The sequence below is a fragment of the Bemisia tabaci genome, chromosome 5, assembly GCF_918797505.1.
Source record: "Bemisia tabaci chromosome 5, PGI_BMITA_v3".
Classification (NCBI taxonomy): Eukaryota; Metazoa; Arthropoda; class Insecta; order Hemiptera; family Aleyrodidae; genus Bemisia; species Bemisia tabaci.
The window spans coordinates 38,669,341-38,691,689 of NC_092797.1; the positions used below are offsets into that span (position 1 = coordinate 38,669,341).

The 22,349-nt window shown below is 39.1% G+C and overlaps 1 protein-coding gene across 1 annotated transcript in view; it reads left to right on the forward strand.

The window, feature by feature from the left end:
- LOC109040710 (protein amalgam) overlaps positions 1-22,349 on the forward strand; it is a 156,306-nt gene that overhangs the window by 128,437 nt on the left and 5,520 nt on the right. The window contains exons 7-9 of the mRNA XM_019056718.2: positions 5,637-5,786; positions 14,646-14,693; positions 20,243-20,320. Coding sequence (XP_018912263.2) covers positions 5,637-5,786; positions 14,646-14,693; positions 20,243-20,320 — 276 coding nt within the window. The remainder of the gene's footprint in view (positions 1-5,636; positions 5,787-14,645; positions 14,694-20,242; positions 20,321-22,349) is intronic.

A 22,349-nucleotide genomic window follows, 5' to 3' on the forward strand; every position in this document is an offset into this window, starting at 1 on the left:
GTTCATGCCATGTTTAGTAAATATACTTTAGAACATGCACTTACACGTGCATTTGAGCTGTTATCACGAACAAGTGAACTCCCATGACGCAGCGACGGCGCTCGTCGTTTTTGCTGAAACCAATAATTTACCGTCTATGATTTTCCTTCCTTTAAATGACCCTTAATAGATCGGAAGCTTACTGGTGTTCAGTTCCCATTTGTTAATGCGTAAAATGTGAATTACTTATTCGGACATCGATATCACCTCAGAAAATTGATTCAGAACTGTGTATTTCATAAATTAGAGCCTTTCTTCCAGTATATATATAATTTTTGTTTAGAAAACACGTCGGATGAAAGGATTGAGGAGAAGATTGGGGAAAGTCCCATGTTAGAGGAAAATTTGCAAATTTTAAGAGAATAACATCCACTAAGTGAAAATCTATAATTTTCCAATGATAAATGTCAACAGTAATATGCCTATAGTATGTAAGCAAAAATCTCAAATTTTGCTCTCGTTTCCCAATACAGCACCAAACAGAGTTCTGTGCGTTCTTATGGCATTTATTTCCGATATGCTAACTAAATACGATCGCACTAAATATTTGGAGGTTATTCATGATACCACGATCATACTTATGTTGTTTGTTGTTTTTCATATTATTATACCTACTGACGAAAATGTCATAGGCAATAAGTCTCACTTTTCATTTTGATGTTGAGATTTGTCTCAGAACTTTCTTCGTAATTCGTAAAATTTCTTCGTAAAATCTTTTTTCGTAAATTTTACATAATTTTTTCACCATTCAGTATATGTAGGAAAACAGCGAGTTTTTTTTTCTTTTGAAGACTCCACAATTTCTATCACCGGTGTAGCTATAAAAACTACCATTTTACTGATTAAGGACCACATATTTTGGAAACCACTTTTTCTATTGTAAAGTTTTTCTAAGTAAAGAGCAGTATTTCGTTTCGTGGAATTACATCGGTGTCCATCAGTCGCGTAGCCAGAAATTTTAACTGGGAGTCTTCGGCGAAAACTGATTGTCCGGGGCCTTTAGGTAAAAATATTCTGAAAATCACGAAAATTAAATTTTTGGGTGAGATTTTTCGGTCACGGGGGTGGGGCGTTTCAGACTAAAAACCCCTTGGAACTCTCTATCCCAGGCCACGCAACTTTCCTCGGGGGATTTTCACCGGAAAACAGGACAATAGTGCTAGCAACGGGTCGATCATCGAATCGTTAATCGTTATCGAATGGACTCGATCGATAACTCCCTATCTTCCCAATGCTAAATATCGATCAACATCGTTCGATAGCGGTTCAACAATCGAGCGGCAGATTATGAGAAGTAACGGCGATAACGAAGCGAGCACTTCATAACTCAGTTACGACGCTTTGAATATGCACAAAGGCCTCTAAGTAGAAACAGCGGGTTTACTCACGTATTCCTGGTCAACGCTCGCGCCAGACTCAAGTGGGTGCATATTTTAAAAACCCACAATCGACACTTCCTCCCGGTTGAAAAGCTTGCAAATAACAGACCAGACAATGGCTCAATCAATGGCAGCAACTGGTCCCCGCGCTGCAACCCACCCCCCCCCCCCCCCCCACCTCCCGTATCCACGCTCCGACGGAGCTCCAACGAGCTCACGTGGCATTTCTATCCAAAGTTTTGACAGTCGCTGGTGGATTTTCTCGACACTCAGTGGACCCGAATCGAAAATTGAAGGCGTTGAAAAGTAAAAGAAAAGGAAGAAGACGAGCTCCGGAAAAATCTCGAAATCTGGAAGTCGTGACTGAAAGAATGAGCCTGTTGCAAACTTCAGCTACAGTGAAAAAATATAGTTCTGTTCACAGGGCTCTTGCTTTTTCTTTGTTACAGCTACAGAAGTTTCCGTTATGAGGACAGAGGACTCTGTGCTCACGACCGAAGTTCTGTTCTAACGACAGAAAAGTTCTGTGAGTATAGCAAAGAAAGTGCAGGTCACCTGTGAACAGAAGGTTCTGTCATCAGTACTGACTATTTTTTACGTGTAAAGCAAAAAGAAGAGTCATTTCTCTTAAGTTATCCGCTTCAAAAATGTTTATCCGGTATAGATGGACATTTAGTTATAGAGGAGCAGTCGTTCATCTAACCCTTATGCGCACGAGGATACTACGCGATATTAAATATGGCCGATGCCAACCCGCCAAAACACACACGACCAGACGAAATGTTATCAACCAGCGTGTTTATATTTACATTTTACTTGCGTTGATAAAGACTAAGGTGATTCCTCGCGGTTTGCGGGTGGAAGCGTCAGCCATATTGAAAATTGTGTAGCATCCTAGTACGCAAGGGATGATACGACTCCTCATACGAAATGTTCATCTGTGTTGTAGTATCGTTTTTGAAGCGGGAATAGCTTAAAAACTCATACTTCTTACGCAGATTGTGAAGTTAGGAGTGTATTTCAGACTTCCCTGATGTGCTCAGCGTGATTTTTCTAAATAAATAAATAAATAAATAAATAAATAAATAAATAAAACCCTCTTTATGCTCTAGCTGAAGTTTGCAACAGGCCCATTCATGTCACAATTGTCACACCGCCCACACCGGGCTCATAGATACAGAACTTTCGGGTGTAGGAACAGTATTTTCAGTCACTGAGATGAGTACGGAGGGTACGTCTCGGTATGTCAGAGACCTCTAGACGGGAACAGAAAGGGAATATTGTTAAATACACCTTTGAGAGTAATGTATCTTATGAAAGTCTTAAAAAAGAATATTGATTAGACGCGGCATAAGGTCGGGGGCTAAGGTTAAAGACCGCGAGTCGCTCTTAATACGATCGAAATAAATTGGTTGGGAAAATATGGGAGAGTGAATGAACTACGAGAGAAATTATGTCCCGACGTATCCATCCTTCAACCTTCATCCTCCAGTTAAATCTCCGGTCGCAATTCAGCGAAAATCTCATTAAAGAATTATGATTCCGATTAATTTCCATTCATTGAAATATGCATGGAATTTTGAAAATCGTCTCAATCGAAAATTGAGATGATTTTATTAATTTGGTTCATGTTTTACATGCGAGATAATCAATTCATAACCTATTGGTCACTGCAAGTTTAACAATATTATGTTTAAGACATTTCCATCTCCTGATGTACTTTTTTTCTCAGTGCGATATGATTTCTATTCAATGATGTCACAATATCTTGTGCGTTCCATATTTCAGACATATCTAGTGTCGAAGCCAAACATAGCACATGAAGATTTCCACTGTGCGCCTTCGCAACGCGGCACTCTTTTTGGCTAACAAGTCCCATTCGAAAATTAATGCAATTCATCAGTGCTCTTCTTGTTTAATGAAATAATCGTATAGTCTGTCGCGGCAAGTTTTAGTGTTAAATCAAAGAAAATCCGAGCTGCGCTTTGTCGCCCTACGAATTGTTATACCGCTCTCCATGAAGATACTTTGTGAGATGAGAATTGGACCGAGCTTATCAGAAAGGAAAGAAACTACATCAAGTTGAAACTGAGAAAAAGAGGTTTGAAATTTTATTCCTCCATAAGACTCAATGCAGGAAGTAAACTGTAACCCCGCTTTTCACAAACTAATATTTTTTTTCGACATTGAACTTTTAGCAGAAGAAAATATACAACTAGAGGAACTCAAAAACATTCTTAACTCAATTTTTTCGAAAATTTGGGTTGGTTCCTTTCTGATAGAACTTGGTCCGGTTATCATATAGGCGCAGTATGAGTGCTGACAGTCCCTTTCCCTACAGAATTGTTACATTGAATGAGGCCATTAAATCCACTGGACTTCCAAGGAATAAATTTTAGTCCATTACCAAGGAATAATTTTTAGGAGGGGGGAAGGGGGCTTTGCGAAAAAGCTTGTGTTCCCCAAACATCGCAATCCACCAGCAGACTCCTAATTCATTTTAAGGACGAATTATGAAAAAATAATACTCTGTTCAACTCAATGTAAGGTTTATTCTTTGTTGGTACTCATGATTTTGTGTACATTTGTGACTGATGAAACAAAGAGTAATTAATTATTAACAAAAACTCGATTTTTGACAGTGTCCCTCCTCGTGAAGTGACAAAGGAGGCATGGCTTAATTCTTCTTGATTTTGTTTCTAATTGCTTTTTTTCTGGCGTTAACGTGAATCATTGGAAAAAGGGTGGGCCACACAATTATATGAAAGCCTCAGGTTAAATCTTTAATTTGATTATTTTAATGAACTCTGCGTTGGGTTCTGAAACTCTCTGCGCCCTTTTTTGAGAGAATCTTTTACCTCGCTTTATGAGTGTGAGCGCCTCCAAATTAAGCTTCAATATGAAGCATACCACTACCGAACACCGGAGCCTTAACCTACAACAATCTTCTCAGATTTTGGTTTATTCTTATGATCGCCAACGTGAATTTAAAATTAAAGCTGTCGTCCTTTGCCTTTAAAACAAAGAGAACGTAAAATTAAATTAAATTAAAAAATCATTTTGTTGCCAACCCCCCTTCAAATATAGAGATGGCTAGTGCATAGAACCAATTCTCAACTAAGCGTAGAAAGGAGAGAGAAATTAACACGGAGAAAAAACTTCGTGCGTGGGACCCGAAGTATAGAGGCCATTTAATGGATCTCTGAAGTTTTCGAATCTGAATTACTCCGGTACATACCGAAGTATCTCAGATGTCTGACCCAAACTTTAGTCGCTGGACCTCAAGTTTTCGAATGCGTAATCCGGAAACTTCAGTTTCCGTATGACCTCAACTTCGGGTCCCACGCATGAAGTTTTTTCTCCTTGAATAAGTAGCATTATTTAGCAGTAGTGTATTTTCCTCTTATTCTGCTCATTCCCTTGGGGATGGTAGGCCTAATTGAGTAGTATTTTTATTTACTTAAATAATCACGTTTGATATTTTTGATAACAGCACAGAAAAAAAATCGTTAAATGTTTTCCCCTGAAGTTGTCATACTACCCCAATTTGTTGGATGATATGGGCATTTCCAAATACCTAACTGTGGTAGTACCGCGACATTTGGGTTGGTGACCTAATTTATTGGGGTACTTTACAATTAATTTGAGATGCCTAGATCATCCAACAACATACATCTTTTATCCATGAGCATTTGAATTACATTTTGCAATAAAGAACCACTATCTCTGGCTCTTCTGTATAATCACCTTTCTACATATGGAAACCAATGGCATAAGTATATGTAGTTCCTAAAATGAGCCAAAAATAGTGGTTCCTCATTGCAAAATATGATCCATTTATAAAAAATACGCCCACGATTATAAATTGTCTCTTAAATTTTCGGAAGTAAATTAAGCACAAGCATGTCAAGCTATGAAGAGGAATGGCGGAAGAGTAAATCGTCACTTTGTCACGTAACCTGACATTACTCCCGGATTGGGCCGGAGCATAAAATGAATAAAAATAAGTGCAATTTCACTTTGCGAAGAATTAAATAAAATGGAAAAGCTGGAGAAATTCACGGGGGATGATCAAAGGGCGACGGAAGCGTGGGGCTGAGCGGGATTTCGCACATTTCAGATCTGCAGTGACGTTTGTGATTTATCACATATCAGCCGTGCATACATGGCGAGTAATTAAATTACGTGGAATGAGCCCCGTGTATTTCCGTGTTTCAGGTCAAAAATACGAGCCCGTGATAATTGAATCCGACTACAGGACGCATATGAAACTGATCGTCAAGTCCGTGTCGGCTAGTGATTACGGCAACTACAAATGTGTCTCGAAAAATTCCCTCGGCGACACCGACGGTGCAATCAAAGTTTACCGTGAGTATAACCATTTTTTTCAGCCTAATACTTTCATTTCTTGTTCACATTCACAACAGCAGGCCGATTTTTAAAATTGATAGACAAGGCTATAGACAAAGAAGACAAAAGGGATATGGAGGGATTCTATTGGCGGGGGCGGGTGCGGTTGCAATGGACAATAATGCAGTAGTAGGTGGAGTTTTTTAGCCAACGTGCGCTAAAAATTCAGCATAAAGCTGAAAATCTCAATACATCTTTATGCTGAATTTTTAACGCACGTTGGGTAAAAAACTCTAACTACTAACCACGAGTGCGTCTACCGCAATCAGTTTGTGTTTGAATGATGCAGTAGGTAATAGACTAACTAACGGCAACCCACGAGGAACCCGACATTTAGTAGATCATTCTCTCCCTTAGTCTATAGGAACCACACATTCTAACCAATAGGATCGCTCCATACTCCCTATGTCCTTTTTGTCTATTGCTTTGTCTATCAGTTTTAATACATGATAAGCCCGTAATTCTTATCTTGGGCTAATGTGCCTGATATATAGTTTGGTGCATACGCAACAGTCTTCAACAGAATTTGAAGTTTTCTTCATGGTGTTAAAACTTTGAATTGGTTAAAAAATAAAATCGGAGTAGAAATCGTGAAACACCGCGTTGGAGATACGTGGTTTTGCACTTTAGTCATCGATAGTAATTTGAATACCACTAAATCTATCTTTCCTGGAGTGCTTAGTCGTTGCTTATAACCGCGACGCTCACAATAGACTACGGCAACGGGCAACGGGTAACAGCCGCGTTCATTCAAAACTCCTTCATTTCGGCAGGTATGCAATATGATCTCTGGAGAGTTGATATAGTTGCTCGAGTTAGGTTTCAACGGCGCGCAATGCAACGCACCGTGTCGGTGCGGCTAGTACGGTTGTTTCTTGTCGAATTCGGCACGCATCCCGACCTCTATTCGGATCAAATTGCTGATCTACAAAAATATACATTTCAAATACTTCGTGAGGTAACAATTTTCTCCGTCCAGGGATCTATCTTATGCTGTTTACAAATGTTGCTTATTTAGGACTTAAAGTCAATCTCTAAACTTACTCTTGGTGCAACCTGTAGATTTTTGATTCAAGTTTTAAAGTGCACTAGAGGCTACGCCCCCTTGATGTGTTTCGCGCCTCAAGTGTTTACCTAAAAGGTAAAAATGAGTAAATACATGCAAAAACAAAGTAAAAAACGTGCTATGAAAACAGCGGTTCGTAACAATGGTACAGTTGCGCTGGTCGCAGAACTATGTTTTGATGCTCGAATCTTGGAGATCAGCTAAAAATAATAAGATCTGTCAAAACAGCAACTTTCTACGCTCAATAATTCAATAATAACCGAGATAACACGCTTTGTAAAATTCGGTTTATGATGTCATCTACCGCGGTAGTGACACCCTTGGTTTCTTCCACCTTAGTTTCATCAGTGGTGTGACGCACATTATTTCCACTGCTTGTTAACCGTGAAACTTTAATGAAAACAAGGTAGAAAAAACCAAGGGTGTCACTACCGCGATGGATGACGTCAAAAATTCTACTTTTCAAAAGGCAATATCTCTGTTAATATTGAACGTTGGAAGTTGCTGTTTGGTCAGATTTCATCATGTTCAGCTAATCTACACGAATTAAGCATCAAAACACGATTCTGTGACCAGCGCATAGCGCAACTCACCCACTTTAATAATAGATCATTCCGGAAAATTTGAATTCGTAGGTTGGCTGCCCTTTTGGGCCCTAAGAGTTCCATGCCCTAACCTCCAAAATTACAGACATGTCCATACCCTCCAGTGTGTGCGCTCTGGTTCATGCGAGGTTTTCATCTGCAGTCTGGTGCTGCACCCGCAGTATTGGCATTTTTCGCAATAAATTGCTCACACTTTTCCTAGACCAAAGGGTAATCTAGTGACTTTAAATATACGAATTTACAACTCTGGCACGGATGCCTCATGCCTGGCGCGTGGTGTCCTCCCCGTGACGCGGGATGCCACTTCCCTCAACCGCGCCGTGGTGCATAATTGCAGGTTGACTCTAATGCGATTCGAAGTCACTCGTTTAAATTAAGCCCGGATCAAAGCGGCCGACGGAACACCGCAGTGAAATTCAGAGCATTATCTCGATAATTATCCGGTGACGATTGTCACAATCCATAAGCACGGAGACGAGATTACCAGCGCACCCCACGGAGGATCCACCGCGGGGGCGAACTGCGGCTCCAGGGTCAAAAGAGGACCGCATCTGCCGTGGGGGGGGGGGGGGGGGGGGCTCCGATAATGCGTGCGTCCGGTCCAGTGCTCTCGAGTGTTCGAGGAACAAGACTAGTAGATCGATGGCCAAAGTGCGAAGCAACGTACTTCTAATGCGTTGTTTCAAAATTTCCGCTCCAGAATACGGTGCAAACACAATAGAAAAATCAAAGAAAATTTCAAGAGAATACGTTGACTATTTTTTTCAAAAAAATACATATTTTACCGCAGCGAGGTTGGCAACATTCAAATGCTTATACGGCGTTTTACGGCGGGTGCACTCGAAGAGGGAAGAAATGCATTGCCACCCTACTCACCTAAATCAATCAGTGCAAATAACCGAATGACTCAATCATAATTCCATGCTTCCGCCGAGTTTTTGATGATTCATTCTGGCAATTGATAAGCTAATAATAAGTGCATTAGTCCACCCTTGTAAAGTTGGAAAAAAGCACTCATATTCGGAACAGAGCGTAATTGATTTCAGAGTCAAGTGGCACTAGAAAATTATACATATAGAAATCGATCATACCCAGAATGCATTGCAAAAAATCTGAAGTTTCGCCTTGAACAGAGGGAAAATTAGCAAAATTTTCAATTAGAAATGCCCGAAAGTAGATGGTGAAAATACAGCTCACGATTGGAGATTTTGCAACGTTGAAACGTAGTTACCTTCTTCCATCTGAGAAACGAAGAAGTACGCGTGGTCACGGCTAGGAAAAATCGTCGTTCCCCAGACGAAGGAACGTAACTACATTCCAAGGTTGCAAAATTGACCCAAAGAATTCAATTTTTTACAAAAGCCCACCTGTGCAATTTTTATTCAAAATATTCCTTATTTCTGCATGGAATCCGGGGAAAAATTGAAGAAATTTTCTGTAATAAATGTGTAAGATTTTCCCAGTAAAAATGCGATTTACGAAGAGAATTTAGGCAACGTCGAAATGCAGTTACGCTCTCTCGCGAAAGAAAAAGACGAAATGGAAAATAAATACTCGCGAGTGGAATTTGTGCGGGGGACGGAGTAGCAGAACGGTTGATATGATAACGGCACGAGAGCTCAAGTTGTGTACCGAAGTCATTCACCGGGGGCGGGGGGTCGGAGGGGGGGGCTAAGGGGCACGGACGCAACACGAGAGACTCCGGGGGTGGTTGAGAGTGGAAAGCCGTCAGCTTTGATCGAATTTCACGAGCAGTAAATTAAAGTAATGATAATCCTTACTTGCTCCTGATGTGACTTGTGCTCGAGCGTCCCCGGGACGGGCGTTTGAGCGTGGGCTCCGAGTAGCCCGGGAACACGTGGCCGGCGGGGCTTACGCTGCACCGCGGGTTGCGGCTCTCCCACGCCCGGGCGCCCGACTCATCGTCACCGACCGGAATAAAATATAATCTTTGAAAGAGGAGCTTACACGTTTATGTTTAGTCAGCGTGTATTATTCAGGAAGTTTAAAATTCTTCTCCTCCCCGCCCCTGCTCGCGCTCTTGAAGCCTTTTTTTCTGCATGAAATTGTCTCATTTTGCGGTCGCCGCCACCGCGCCGCGCCGCGCGTCGCCGACGTTCACTAGGTCAAGTCGTGTGCGTTTCCAGCGTGGAATTACGCACAGTGGTTCGTGCCGATGGATCTACACTGGAAAAAATTGTTCGTGTTCCTAGAGAACGTTCATAAATGAACCGTGTTCAGCAGAAAGGAACCAAGTTATACCAGCTGGCAGCTATTGCCAAATTTAACTGGGCAATTTAGTTTTATACAAGAGAATGTTTGTGCGGATTTTCTTTTCTTTTCATTCAAAGCATTGCTTAAAGTAAAGAATAAAACATTTTTTAAGCATTTTTCTTACGTAAAGCATTTGCTTCGCACTATGCAGAAAATTAATTAAAATGTGCGCAATAATCCACACAGCCGTTTTCATGTAAATAATTAAACTTCTCAATTAAATTTTTCAACATCTGATGTGGTTAAGCTCCTTTCTGCTAATAACGCGGTTCAAACTGCATAACGCTCTCGGAAGGAAGGGGGTCTGGGGTTAAGGAGAGCGTTACGCCGTTTCGTTTTTACGTACTGAAGGATGGGCACCAACCTCACAAAATCGTTGCAAGGGGGGGGGGGGGGGGGTCAAAATGGCAAAAAAGTGCGTTACGTGTTTTTTGAACACTCCCTTAGGATACTTCTACTTTCGGTCGATATGGACATTGAAACACGAACTAACCATAGGTGCAAACTGATTTTAGTGCAGTTTGCGTTGACATTGACACGGAAATGATGGGAAAATCGAGAAAATCTGGAATTAATCAGAGATTACGTTACACTCTGTGTTCCACCACCACATGGACAGGATCATTGGACTATATTTTTTCAGCTTATACGATGGTTACGTTTCGGTTCGTCTTCGCATTCCAACCGCAAGCAGTGGCGTGTCGTAAATTGCGATATATCGATCGCTATACCATTTAAACCTATGGAAAAGGATCGATAAACACGGCGTTCGCAGCGAACACCTTAATAATCGATTCTTTACGATAGGTTTAAATGGCAGATCAATCGATAAATCGCAATTCACGCCACGCCACTGACCGCAAGTGATTAACGGTAAAACCGCAAACGAGATATGTGGTTTAGGAGTTTTACCATCGAATAATAGAGAGCTTGATACGGTTAAATCGAAGTTTTACAGGTCCACGACCTTCATTTTTCGTGACCGACAGGACGTGAAAACTATATAATTTTCAATCAGTGCGCCCTTTTTGGAACGAAAAATAACGTTTGAGCGACGAAAAAACTTTTCCACATGATTTTGATCGGCACGGGGGTGAGGGGGGAGCGATGAATGGTTTTAACCCCCGCTACCTGTTGTAAAAAATGTTCCGCCAAATAAGTGGCGCTACTCCCACTGTACGTCACCGCTACGTCGGAAATGATTTATCATTTCATCTTAACTCCCTTAAAACGTATTCACGGGTATTCAACATCATGTCCGCTTCGTGTGTGACACGAAGGTCTTTTCGAGTGACACAGAGTGCTTTTATTTATTTTATTTATTCATTCATTCATTCGGCTTTTTCCTTTATTTTTTATTATTTCATTCCGTGACATTTACCCGGTGCAAGTTTCCATTAATCTCCCGATTCAAAACAAACACCCGAAATGAATCAGGGCGCGAATCCATTATGCAGATCGATTGAAATCGTCCTGCGACTTGAAGATTAATTTCTGTTTCCCAGTTTTCAACCCGGTTTATTTTTCACTCGCCTTTTCACCCACACTGACGGGGAAATCATTCTTTGCATGTTTTATGGAGTCTCTAATTGATGATCTCTTGAACTCGTCCGCTGCAATAGTTGGGGAAAAGGACCGCGAAAATTATTCATTTGAAAATAGGTGAAAGTAACTGGAAGCCTTTCTAAACGATATTTGGCATCAATTCATCAAAGGGATTACATATAGAGTGCATTTATAGGGATAGCATGGTCAATGCAGTTACCATATCTCTGTTTGGCCCAGTCATCTTAGCCTAGATGGAGACCTCCTGTCATACGCACACTGGAAAAAAAACACATTGGCTAGAGTCCAGACTCTTGAAAACATTGACAAGAAAAATACTCTTGATTCAATCGGATTTTTGCTTGAATCAAAACGAAATCCGCTTAAATTAAGAGGCTTGGTTTTCAATTTAAGCTAGATTCTGATTGATTCAAGAGTACTTTTTCTTGTCGATGTTTTTGAGAGTCTGGACTCTAGATCCAATGTGTTTTTTTTCCAGTGACTTTATATTTTAAATGAAAAACTGCAATGGGAAAATGTAAACTCTTGAAAACTTGCAAGATTTTTCTTCTGTGTGCAAAAAAAAACTCGGTAAAAACTATGAGAAATGAAATTAATTTGTTCTTCTTCAAAGAAATAAAATGGAAACGGAGATTTTTGAACACCGCAAATGAGACAGGTGGTATGGTAGTCTCACCGTCGATATTTTATTTTGCATTGTTTTTACTTATTTGCAGCGAAATCATTGTAAGCCCCTCTACAAATCTGTTTCCAAAGTGAAACTGTCGTATTTAATCAATTACTACAAAAAATTGTCCTTTTTATGCGCCCTTGAACAACAACCCTCAATTATAAAATCATATGAAGCCCGCCTCTAAGAGAATGCGCTGTTGAAGGAATGATTAAGAATACGGCTCCAACTGCATCGCTGTTGACCCTCATCGCTCAAATACAATTAATACGGGCAAATGTTTCACAAAAGGTGAAAATTCAGCATTAATCAAAGTTTCTAACTGCCCGCTGAGAAATGAACAGTAACCATTCCGGAAACCACGACCGCATAACCAGCGGCTTCGATATTAGGAGTACAGATTCCAACCGCGAGTGACAAAAACACACCCCACCGACGGAATAACTTATCGCTTTGCTTCTCGGATTCCGACAATTAGCGCGATGATTACGCCAATTTTGCCCCCTTTCAAGTGCGTATGCTGCACGTGCAGTGTTCAGCGGAAAAATGATTCGTTAATAATAACGTCAGCTTCCAGAATGGTGTAATCTTATAGCGACTGAAGGCTAATAACACAAGACGGTAAACCTTCTTACGCTCAATGGTGTTCAATAAAATGATGAACAACGTATTCGACCGATAATAGACAAATAGTAAGTTCTTGCTTTCGACACAAGCTTGAACTTGCTTTTATCCCGATCGGTTCATTTTCTTTTTTGGCCCGTTGAAAATGAAGTTATAATAACACAAAACGTCCCGGTTTTAAATTTTTGCTCGTTTGTCTATTTAATCAAAGTTTACTATCTTTACATTTTAAGTTTAAACGGACACAATCTAATTAAAAAACTGATTGTCATTTAGTATGTTTCGGCGCTTTATAAACTCTCCGAGCCCGTTTATTTCAAGGGTTATAATATTTTGGATCCGTTTTTGTTCGTTGGAAGGTTCCCATCCCTTCCTCTTTGCCCTTTTTTTAAGGAAATCACACAAATAGACTTGAATGAAACCTTTAAAAAAATGTTCGTCACATCTCAGAAAAATAATGAAAGATTTTAAAATGTTCACATTCGCTTAAAATCAGCTGTATAAAATAAGTAGTGAAAAAAGTTTCAACGTCGCAAATCGAGGAGTGAATGTTTTTACCTCACCGTCGATGATGATAAAATGTGTAACTGCGCTCACGCTTGAGTTCAGTCTCAGCGGGAATCGTGAAGCCGAGGCTATACTGTGGAAGGCGCTCTGAGCAACTATTTCAGCACAAGAGTGTTGCACAGTATCAGGCGAAAATGAAGGCGCACTGACGTTCGTGCATTGATTGGTATCGTTTACCAGTTTGTAAAGTCCCGTTGATCTTACAATATTCGGCACCTGTTCGATCAATTTTTGTGAAACTTGGTGCCAGGTGGCATTTTTTGACAAGAATCTTGAATTCAACTCAAATTTTTACAATTAAAACATCTAAGATGGTGGATGTGGCGTAAAATGCTATCTCGTCTCCTGTTCCATAGGTTTTTGTAAAACTTGGTGGCAGGTGGTATTTTTCGACGTAAAAGTCGAATTTTCAGTTTTATTTTCAAGAATCATAGATCCAAGGTGGCAGATCAGCACCATTCCGTTGAATTTTCAGAAAATGTTATCCAACAAAGAGGAAAATTAACGGTAGTTTTTATGGGCTCGCGTTCAGTCAGTATAGTCTCTTACTGAAATTCGGAAGGATGATACGATGTTTGCAACGCCGCTAACAGAGATACGCAGTTCGGAAATTTTACCTTATAATATTTTCTAACTCCTCCATTCGGACTAGAATTTAACGTAACTCAAAAATCACATGGACGATTAGGACTCCTGAATAATATTTATTCAATTAATGTGGAGTAATTGGCTAGCTGTGGAGAACGGGCTTCTTAAGCACCTAAGAGGACATCTCTCGATTTTTAATGATCATCTGAAAAGCTTATTTCCCTCAATCCACATCGTTCTAGCTATAGGAAAAAAGAGTCCGCATGGTCATCAGTGGTGTGGCGTGAATTGCGATGTATCGATTGTTATACCATTTAAACCTATGGTAAAGAATCGATATTAAGGCGTTCCCTGCGAACATCCTGTTTATCGATCCTTTTTCGATGATGGCCATTTAAAGCTTAAGATCATAACGACTGAGCATCCATCAGTCCGAAGTCCTTATCTTTTCACGTCTTTAAAATCGATTGGTTTTTATAAAAAAGGAGCATTTAAGACATTTTAGCTGGGCACTAGTGTCCTAGTCGTCAATCTGAAGCAGTTAACATATTGATCGATATTTTTTTTAATAATTATAAGTTTAAAAATATCTTAAAAATATCTTCCAAGATTAGAACTTGTGCGTATATCATAGTTATATCATAATTTTCTGTAGGTTTGCACGTGCGCGCAGAACCTACTAACTGTCTTCATTCAATAAGTAACATGAACTTGGATGCAAAATCCGGATAGATTATCATTCAAATTCCTGGATAACAATATTTGATTCAGCTGTGCACCAGGATTATTTTCTCTGATTAAATTAATGGTCCGTATTTTGCCACATGTTTAATTCTTTATTTGTTTCTCTGTTTCAGCTGTTCTTTCGCCTACCGGTAAACAGGATATCAAGTTCAAATTTAGAGGTAGGTTCTTCATAATTACATCAGGTTTCTTCATTGACCTAACCAAAAAACAACTTACCCAACGCAACCGCAAACACGGAAAATTTCTAAATGTGTACATGTGAGACCTTTACTCCGTAGACACCCGAAAGATTGCATCGTCATTGGTGCGGTAATTGAAATTCACGTAAATTAACCGGTGAATCAAATCGGCGCGACGCACAGTGGTCGAGCGAGGCAGGTGCGCTCGCGCGAGCGAACTCCGCCAGGCTCGCGACGCAGCAACCCCGCAGACTTGTTCCTGCCGCAACCCCTGTACTCGGAAGTAATTAGCCCCGCTCTCGGTCATAACTCATGTTTATTTCAGCTCGAGGAATATTCCGAAGAACAGCCGATAAATTAGTATCTACTTATTTCACTCCGGCCGTATTTTATGACGCACAAAAATCCGGCGCCGCGCCGCGTTTTCACCGAGACGCAACCTGCACGCCACGCCGCGCTGCCGTCAAAGTTCCTTACCTGTGCTCTACCATATCGCATATTTTACGCGCTTTACCTGCTCGGCCATCCATCCTTTCAAAGTATTTTCGTGAAATCCCTCTCTTTTTCAAACGAATTAATCTCCAAATTTAATGTATTCTTTCCTTGTCCTAACTCTTAATTTTGTACTACCTTTTGTGACCCATACTTTAAATTTTTAAATTCTGTACTATATTTTGATCTCTCCTCTAAGGTGTTCATGGCTCAATTGTTGAAAGCACCAAATAAACGTATCTACCAACCAACCATGTTTCCAAAGAGAAAAATAAAATCCCGATTTTTGAAATCGAGTCTCAAAAATTCGACTTATCTTATGTGAATGAACTGATAAATTCGGTTGAGACAGAGTTATCCGTCGCTCATTGGTAAAAAACGAGCACTGTGAAGAAGAAAAAAAAACCACATTGGATCTAGAGTCCAGACTTTTGAAAACTTTGACAAGAAAAAATACTCTTGATTCAATCGGATTTTTACTTGAATCAAAACGATATCCGCTTAAATTAAGAGGCTTGGTTCTTGATTTAAGCTAGATTCTGATTGAATCAAGAGTACTTTTTCTTGTCGATGTTTTTAAGAGTCTGGACTCTAAACCCAATGTGTTTTTTTTTCAGTGAGAATTATGAGATATCATGAAACGGGCAAAAATTGACGTCGTTACAGACTAAACGAAAAAAAATTCCACAATTTTCATCGAAAGAGCTTTACTCATGGCTGCTTATTTTACGTTTTACTGGCAGTTTCTATTCTTAAAATTGATTTTTGTATGTTCGGAATGTATAACGAGGCATGCTTGCAGAACACAGTAAATATTTCCGTTCTGCCTAGCATGAAATAAACTACCAGACCACGTATCTCGGTTTGCGTCGTAATAGTGATCCTGTCATACTTTTTTTTAATAGAAAACTATTTCAGGTCAATTGTTGAAAACTTCCGTGTTATTTCTTCTCTGTGCAAAAAAAGTGAAAATTTCAAGAAATGATATTGACTCGTTCTCCTTAAAAAAATAAAAACGGGAGTGGAGATTTTTAAACACCACAATCAAGATACGTGGTCTGGTAGTTTCACCGACCATAAGACATTTCCTTCTCTCTTAGACATGTAAGGGCAGGTATGATTAATGCTACGATGAATTTGATAACCTTCACCCAGAAGTCTACCTATGTATCCATTAACCTCATTTTTTCTCGCGCTCTAAAATGATGAAATCCATTGCTTTTTCGCAAATTTATCTACAGATTCTACTTTTGAAAGATACCATAAAAAGGGATATAGAATCATATATTATAGGTGAAAATCCATACTTTGTAAATGTTTTCTCTTTTTTATATCCCTGCAATTCCTCCCTTTCTTTCTCCCCCTGCCTTTCACCTCTTAGAGAAGATCCTCTGTTTTACAGTTCATACATGAATATTTGCACAAAGGGTCAAAATAAGATATCTTTCAGGTCGATCGAATCATTTGTGTTGCAGGTCTATTCTGCTCTGTCGTGCATGAGCATTCGTCAGTTGCCAAATTTCCTTTGATTAAATACGAATATACAGGAATACTCGTGAATATTTTCCGTTCAATTTTGTACAGAATTTTCTTCGTATAATTAGATCTAAATTATTTGAAAATATCAAAAGAAAATATTCATAACTTTCCTCAAAAATAAAAATTTTATGGAGAAAATTTGGCAACTTTCGAATGTCCATACGGCGTTTTTCCTTAGCACAGCACTGACGTCGTGCCAAGGAAAAACGCCGTATGAGCCTCCAGGCGTTGCCTAATTTTCTCTGGCAAATCAATTATTTTCAGGAAATTTTCGGAATATTTTCCCGCCAATTTCTCAGATAACTTTGTTTGTAATTTGATCTAAAGTGTCTGAAAATTTCAAGGAAAAATATTCTTAATTTTCCTCAAAATCAAACATTTTATCCAACGAAATTTGGCAACTCTCGAATGTTCATACGGCGTTTTTCCTTAGCACAGCAGTATTCAGTCTGGTATTATTCTATACAGTAGCCTCGTTTTATTTGGCGATTGGAAGTTTAACAAGGATAGGCTATAGCTACTCTGCCAAAATAGCCTTTACGAGCAAATCGAGACCAACAATCCGGAAATTCAATGAATCGAATCGGTTTTATATTATCAAGTGAATCTGTTTTTATGGGTGGAAACAAAATTTACAGCCCCTGGTTTCAGGTGGATTTTATTGTGCCCTCCCTCATTGTCTGTTGACATCACACGGGGAGTTTAATAACTTTGTGCTTTAAGGGCTCGGGTATTTTACCGCCTTTTCAAAAAGCACCAGGGGCATGGTTTCGTACTCGTTCCAACCCCCTATAGGGTTATGAAATTCCCGCCATGGAATGAAGCCTTAGCATAAAGTATTTTCTCAAGCTGGGCTGCTTTCGAGGCGTGTTCAAATTAAGGTGTATCCTTACATGAGCATTGTTTCTTATGATCGCATCGATCCTTTCAAATAATGGCAACCCAAGGACCTTACATAAAAAACATGAGTTTTTTTCAGACCCCTCCCCTTAGCTATTGTTTTATGTGTGCGTGTGCCAATAATTATTAGACTTGAATAAACTAGAGTCCCTTAATACTGAGAGTAAAGACAATGCGTATTGGTTCCTTTGTTTTAGGCCTCCTATTTTCACAACGGGAATAAAAATTACATTTTTACCAATTGCAAAGATTATAAACTGGAATGGATCGAGGAATTAAGGGCACGGTAAGGAAGGAACGGAATGAAAGAGGGGACGGAGACAGGAATTCGGGAATGAGTTAATCAAAGATTTTGAAAAACTTTCAATTTGTGTATTCCTTATTCCCATGATTTGTGACATCCATGAGCCGCGTTGTCTTGGCTCTCTCTATAAAGGGACTCTAAAAAACCAACTATCCTTGTAATTTTGTGTCTTCTATCTTACCGTTATGTCAAATTAACACTGGATAGAGTTTAGCGAAAGTGAATCAAGTGGACTTGGAACGCAGAGGGAATGTTTCAAGTTTCATTCCTTCGTAAGGCTCAATATGAAGGACAACTTTTCAGTTAAATATTTTTAAGATAGGATATGAACGGATAAGAATTCTCGTTGAATCAAAAGGAAATCTCTTTGTTTCAAACGGTATTCCTGTTATTTCAAAGATACGTGTCCTGGCACTTTAAATAAATGTCCGGTTAAATCAAAGAGGATTCTCTTTCGAGAAATAAATTAACTACCAGAAACCCGAAAAAATATTTTGCGAGTAAAAAATCCGGTCGCGGAAATTGACGTGTAACATCCCAACTAAAAACACTCCCTTTCACCTCTCTAAGAAGATCGATAAAACTAACAATGAGATAGGCAAAAACCTATCTTGAATTCTCAGGGTCCATCACGATCAAATGGAACGCGTTAAGCAGAAGGAAACCAAGCCTCATCAACTGTAGCCAAATTTATTTGGGCAAATTAATTTTTTACAGGAAAACAGTTGTGCGGATTTGAGTGCGGATTTCAGATAATTTTCTGTAAAATAAGAATAAAAGTCCTTAAAATTTTCAAAGGAATCCGAGCGAACATCTTGTAACATCCTGTAAAAAAATAAAATTTTCAGATAAATTTGACAATAGCTGATGTGGCTTGGTTCCTTTCTGCTTAACGCGGTTCAGAGATGTTCAAAAATTCACTGTAGAGTAAAAACAAAATTAGAAAATGTTTCTCAGCGTAACATGGCACTGGTAACGTACGTGCCTAGCGTTATAGGAGACATTGACTATCACGGTAAAGCTCGTGATTGTGTTTCAGCGAAAATACTCGCTGACATTATATCCTACCACAGATTCCCCCCGGCTCACATCTAATCATGAGGTACTTCCCGAGGTAAAGATTAATAGTCACTTCATAATGTGTCAAGGAACTTATTTACAGTCTCGGGGTCAAAATAAATTATGTGCGTCTATTGACAGCTGAGCCGTGCTAACCGAAGTTTAAGACCTCGAGAGGGTTAAGGAGCGCCATCTTTATGCCCCTCGCCTATGATCAATCATTGTTGCTGCTTTCTTTTCGTCCTCCGACGCGATAGTTTACCACGCCGCGGCTACTCAGAAAATTCAATACACAGTGTGACAAGTTGAAGGCTACTCGCTTGTATGGGCCCCGAATTTGCTTTTTCCTCTCAAAAGCGTAGAGAGTAAAGGCTTTCCAGATGTATTATCTGTAACGCATGGGACTTCAATTATTTCTTTGAGGTTCAAATTGGACGAAATCAAGTTATTATAACCGTTTTTGGGTACATTTTTGTCGCATTTGTTTCTGTTTCAATACCACAGTACTCTATATCCCCTTGAAATTTTCCGTGGATGTTGTAAACGAGTGAGGATGGTTTCCGGAAAATGCCGAGAAACAATTTTGTTCATCAGTTATCTTTTAAAATAATAAATCATTACCATGTATTCGCGATGCCACTATCGGAGGTATACGTATTATTTTACCTCAGCCATCGATATATTAATGACCTAAGTTTTGAATTGATATTTTTGTAATAATATGCTTCTTTTTATAGTCATTAAAAATCGGTGAACATTATGAACGATAATTTTTGACGGGTTTCAACTGAAAAGGAACATGAATATAAATGCAGTTTTGAAACAGAAAAGAATGATAAAATACCAGTTTTTCTCATGCATTTATATTTTTTAGGGACTAATTTGGAAAAGCAAAGGAAAATCAGGAAGGACTGAGTCTACCAATGTTGATGATCGATTGTCTATCGCCAAAGTAAATGTAACAGAAGTCCTCAGAGTGTCTTAGATTGATATCGTTGTTTCTTGAAGTTAGTCATCAAATTCCCTTCTTAGAATAAATTATAGGTAACTGCAGATTGTTTGTTTGCGTTGCACTATTGTCTGTAAAGAGTCATCGTTTCTGGAAGGATCTGTGTTATTATACTTATGTTTCCCTATTTTTTGTTATGTTTTCGTATACTATTTCTCGATGTTTCTATTTCCTTTGTACATTTGAATTTTATATTAAATATAGTTTTATATATTTTTGTTGCAGAAAAAAATCGGCATAAATTGAGTAGAAATAAAACGAAGAATGACATTGATGATGCGGAGGATGGTGGAGGATCTAAAGGTAGAAATAATATCTGTGTATTCACGTATTGGTGTAGATTATCCTATAAGTACATAACATGAAACAATCAGTAGGCGTTCAAATGGTTTCAAAAACATTATGATAAGCTTAGTCCAAGAAAAACAATTCTGTGATTGACTTTGGACAAATACATACAATGTAAAGGTATTTGAGGAATGGAGGGGAGACTACAGAACATCATCTCTCAAAAAATGGCTCCCTAGCCCCTTCAAAATAGAGCAACGCAATTTCGTATACACCACTATGATAATTTTTAATCAGATCCTGTGCCTCTTATTTCCAGCTATTTCTCTTCCAATCTCTTCTCATTATCTCAGGTTAAAGTGTCGTTATTTTTTAAAAGTAAAACGATTAGTACTTTCTGTCATCTTGTAGTTTTAGGAACGAAAACTGAAATGATGGTGATATTCGCAAATTACAAAACCTTTTAAAAACTTATTTCATTACAGCGTGGAATTTGAATTGAGTTTATCGAACTTAGCAAGTTCCAAGTATTGCCACCGATAAAGTTTTGATTCTAACAATTTTATGTATTATTTTCGAAAATCAGATTGCCTCTCGTCCAATTATTCAAAACATATTCGTACAAAAAATCCAACAATGAGGGTTTTAAAGTGTTCCCACAAGTGCTATACAATCATCGACCGAATTTCTATGCTGAAAGCAAAACATTTAACTTCAATTTAAGATTTTAATCTTGAATTTCTTTCAAGATTTTTAAACATAATGATTCCAACATAGTCCTGGAGGCCTTTTTGTCGTGAGTTTTGTTTCTTAAAAATTGATCCATAGATTAACGATTTTTTTGATTTTTATAAAATAATTAAACCTATTGCTGACACTCAAATTGAATCCATTACTCCCAAAATTCACTGTGCCAAAGCTAAAAACCCACTTTACACTCGTCTGTATCAGCGGTGCCCTGGTAAACATTGGCGATAAGAGCTGCGTTTCAAAATACCATAGGAATTCTTATAGCCGGCTAAAGAAGGCTACAGAAAATCATATAGCTGGCTGTAGAATGCGGAGAAAATCATACGGCCGGGCTATACGAAGCGATAAAAAATTATGCAGCCGGGCTATAGTTCCTATCGCCGGGCTTTACACTTTATCGCCTGGCTGTTGCTTTTTCGCCATCGATTATAAAAGGCTATAAGAAATTGTGTAGAAATTCGTTTGTTTTGGAAATAATTAAGTTTGATACGGGACCACCTTAATATTTACAAAACACACATTATATTTCCCTTTAACACATATTTTTTTTTCATCAATTAAAATGAGAATAATCCATACAGGTTGTGCAAACATTTCAAAATCATGAGTTGAATAACGCTGACTCCGCCAGATTAAATATTAGAGCCTAACACAAAGCGGAGCGGCGACGCACTGGCGCCTACAAACCTAACAGGGATACTTCACGCATTGCGCAACGCGTGAAGTATCCCTGTTAGGTTTGTAGGCGCCAATGCGCGTTCGCGCTGGCTGCCCGCCTGCCACGGCGCTTGAAGCAACTATTTCACACCAGAGGTATTGCACAGTATCATACGAAACTGAAGGCGCTCTAATATTACATTAGTAATGGCAGGCATCCATCAAAAGTACGGAGCTTTCCTCGCAAAATTAATCAAGATACTACGGCCCAAAAAGAGAGCAGTATTCCAAAAACTCACTAAGTCCTAGCATCCGTAATTAGTAACGTTTAGCATACACTTTATCGCCTGGCTGTTGATTAATCGCCATCGGCTACAAAAGGCTATAAGCAATTGTGTAGCCGGCTATAGAAGCTATTGGAAATCTTACAGCCGGCTGTAGGTCTATGGTATTTTGGAACACAGATTCTACTGCCAATTTTTACCAGGGCGATCACGAAGATACAGCACTTACGGCTCAGAGGCAGATCCAGCAATTTGGCAACACCGGATTTCCCCTACTTGAACCTATGTTAAATAATCGATTCTTGTGAGAGCACCTGGTCTCTACACTGACGCCGTAAATCCATCAAGATTTT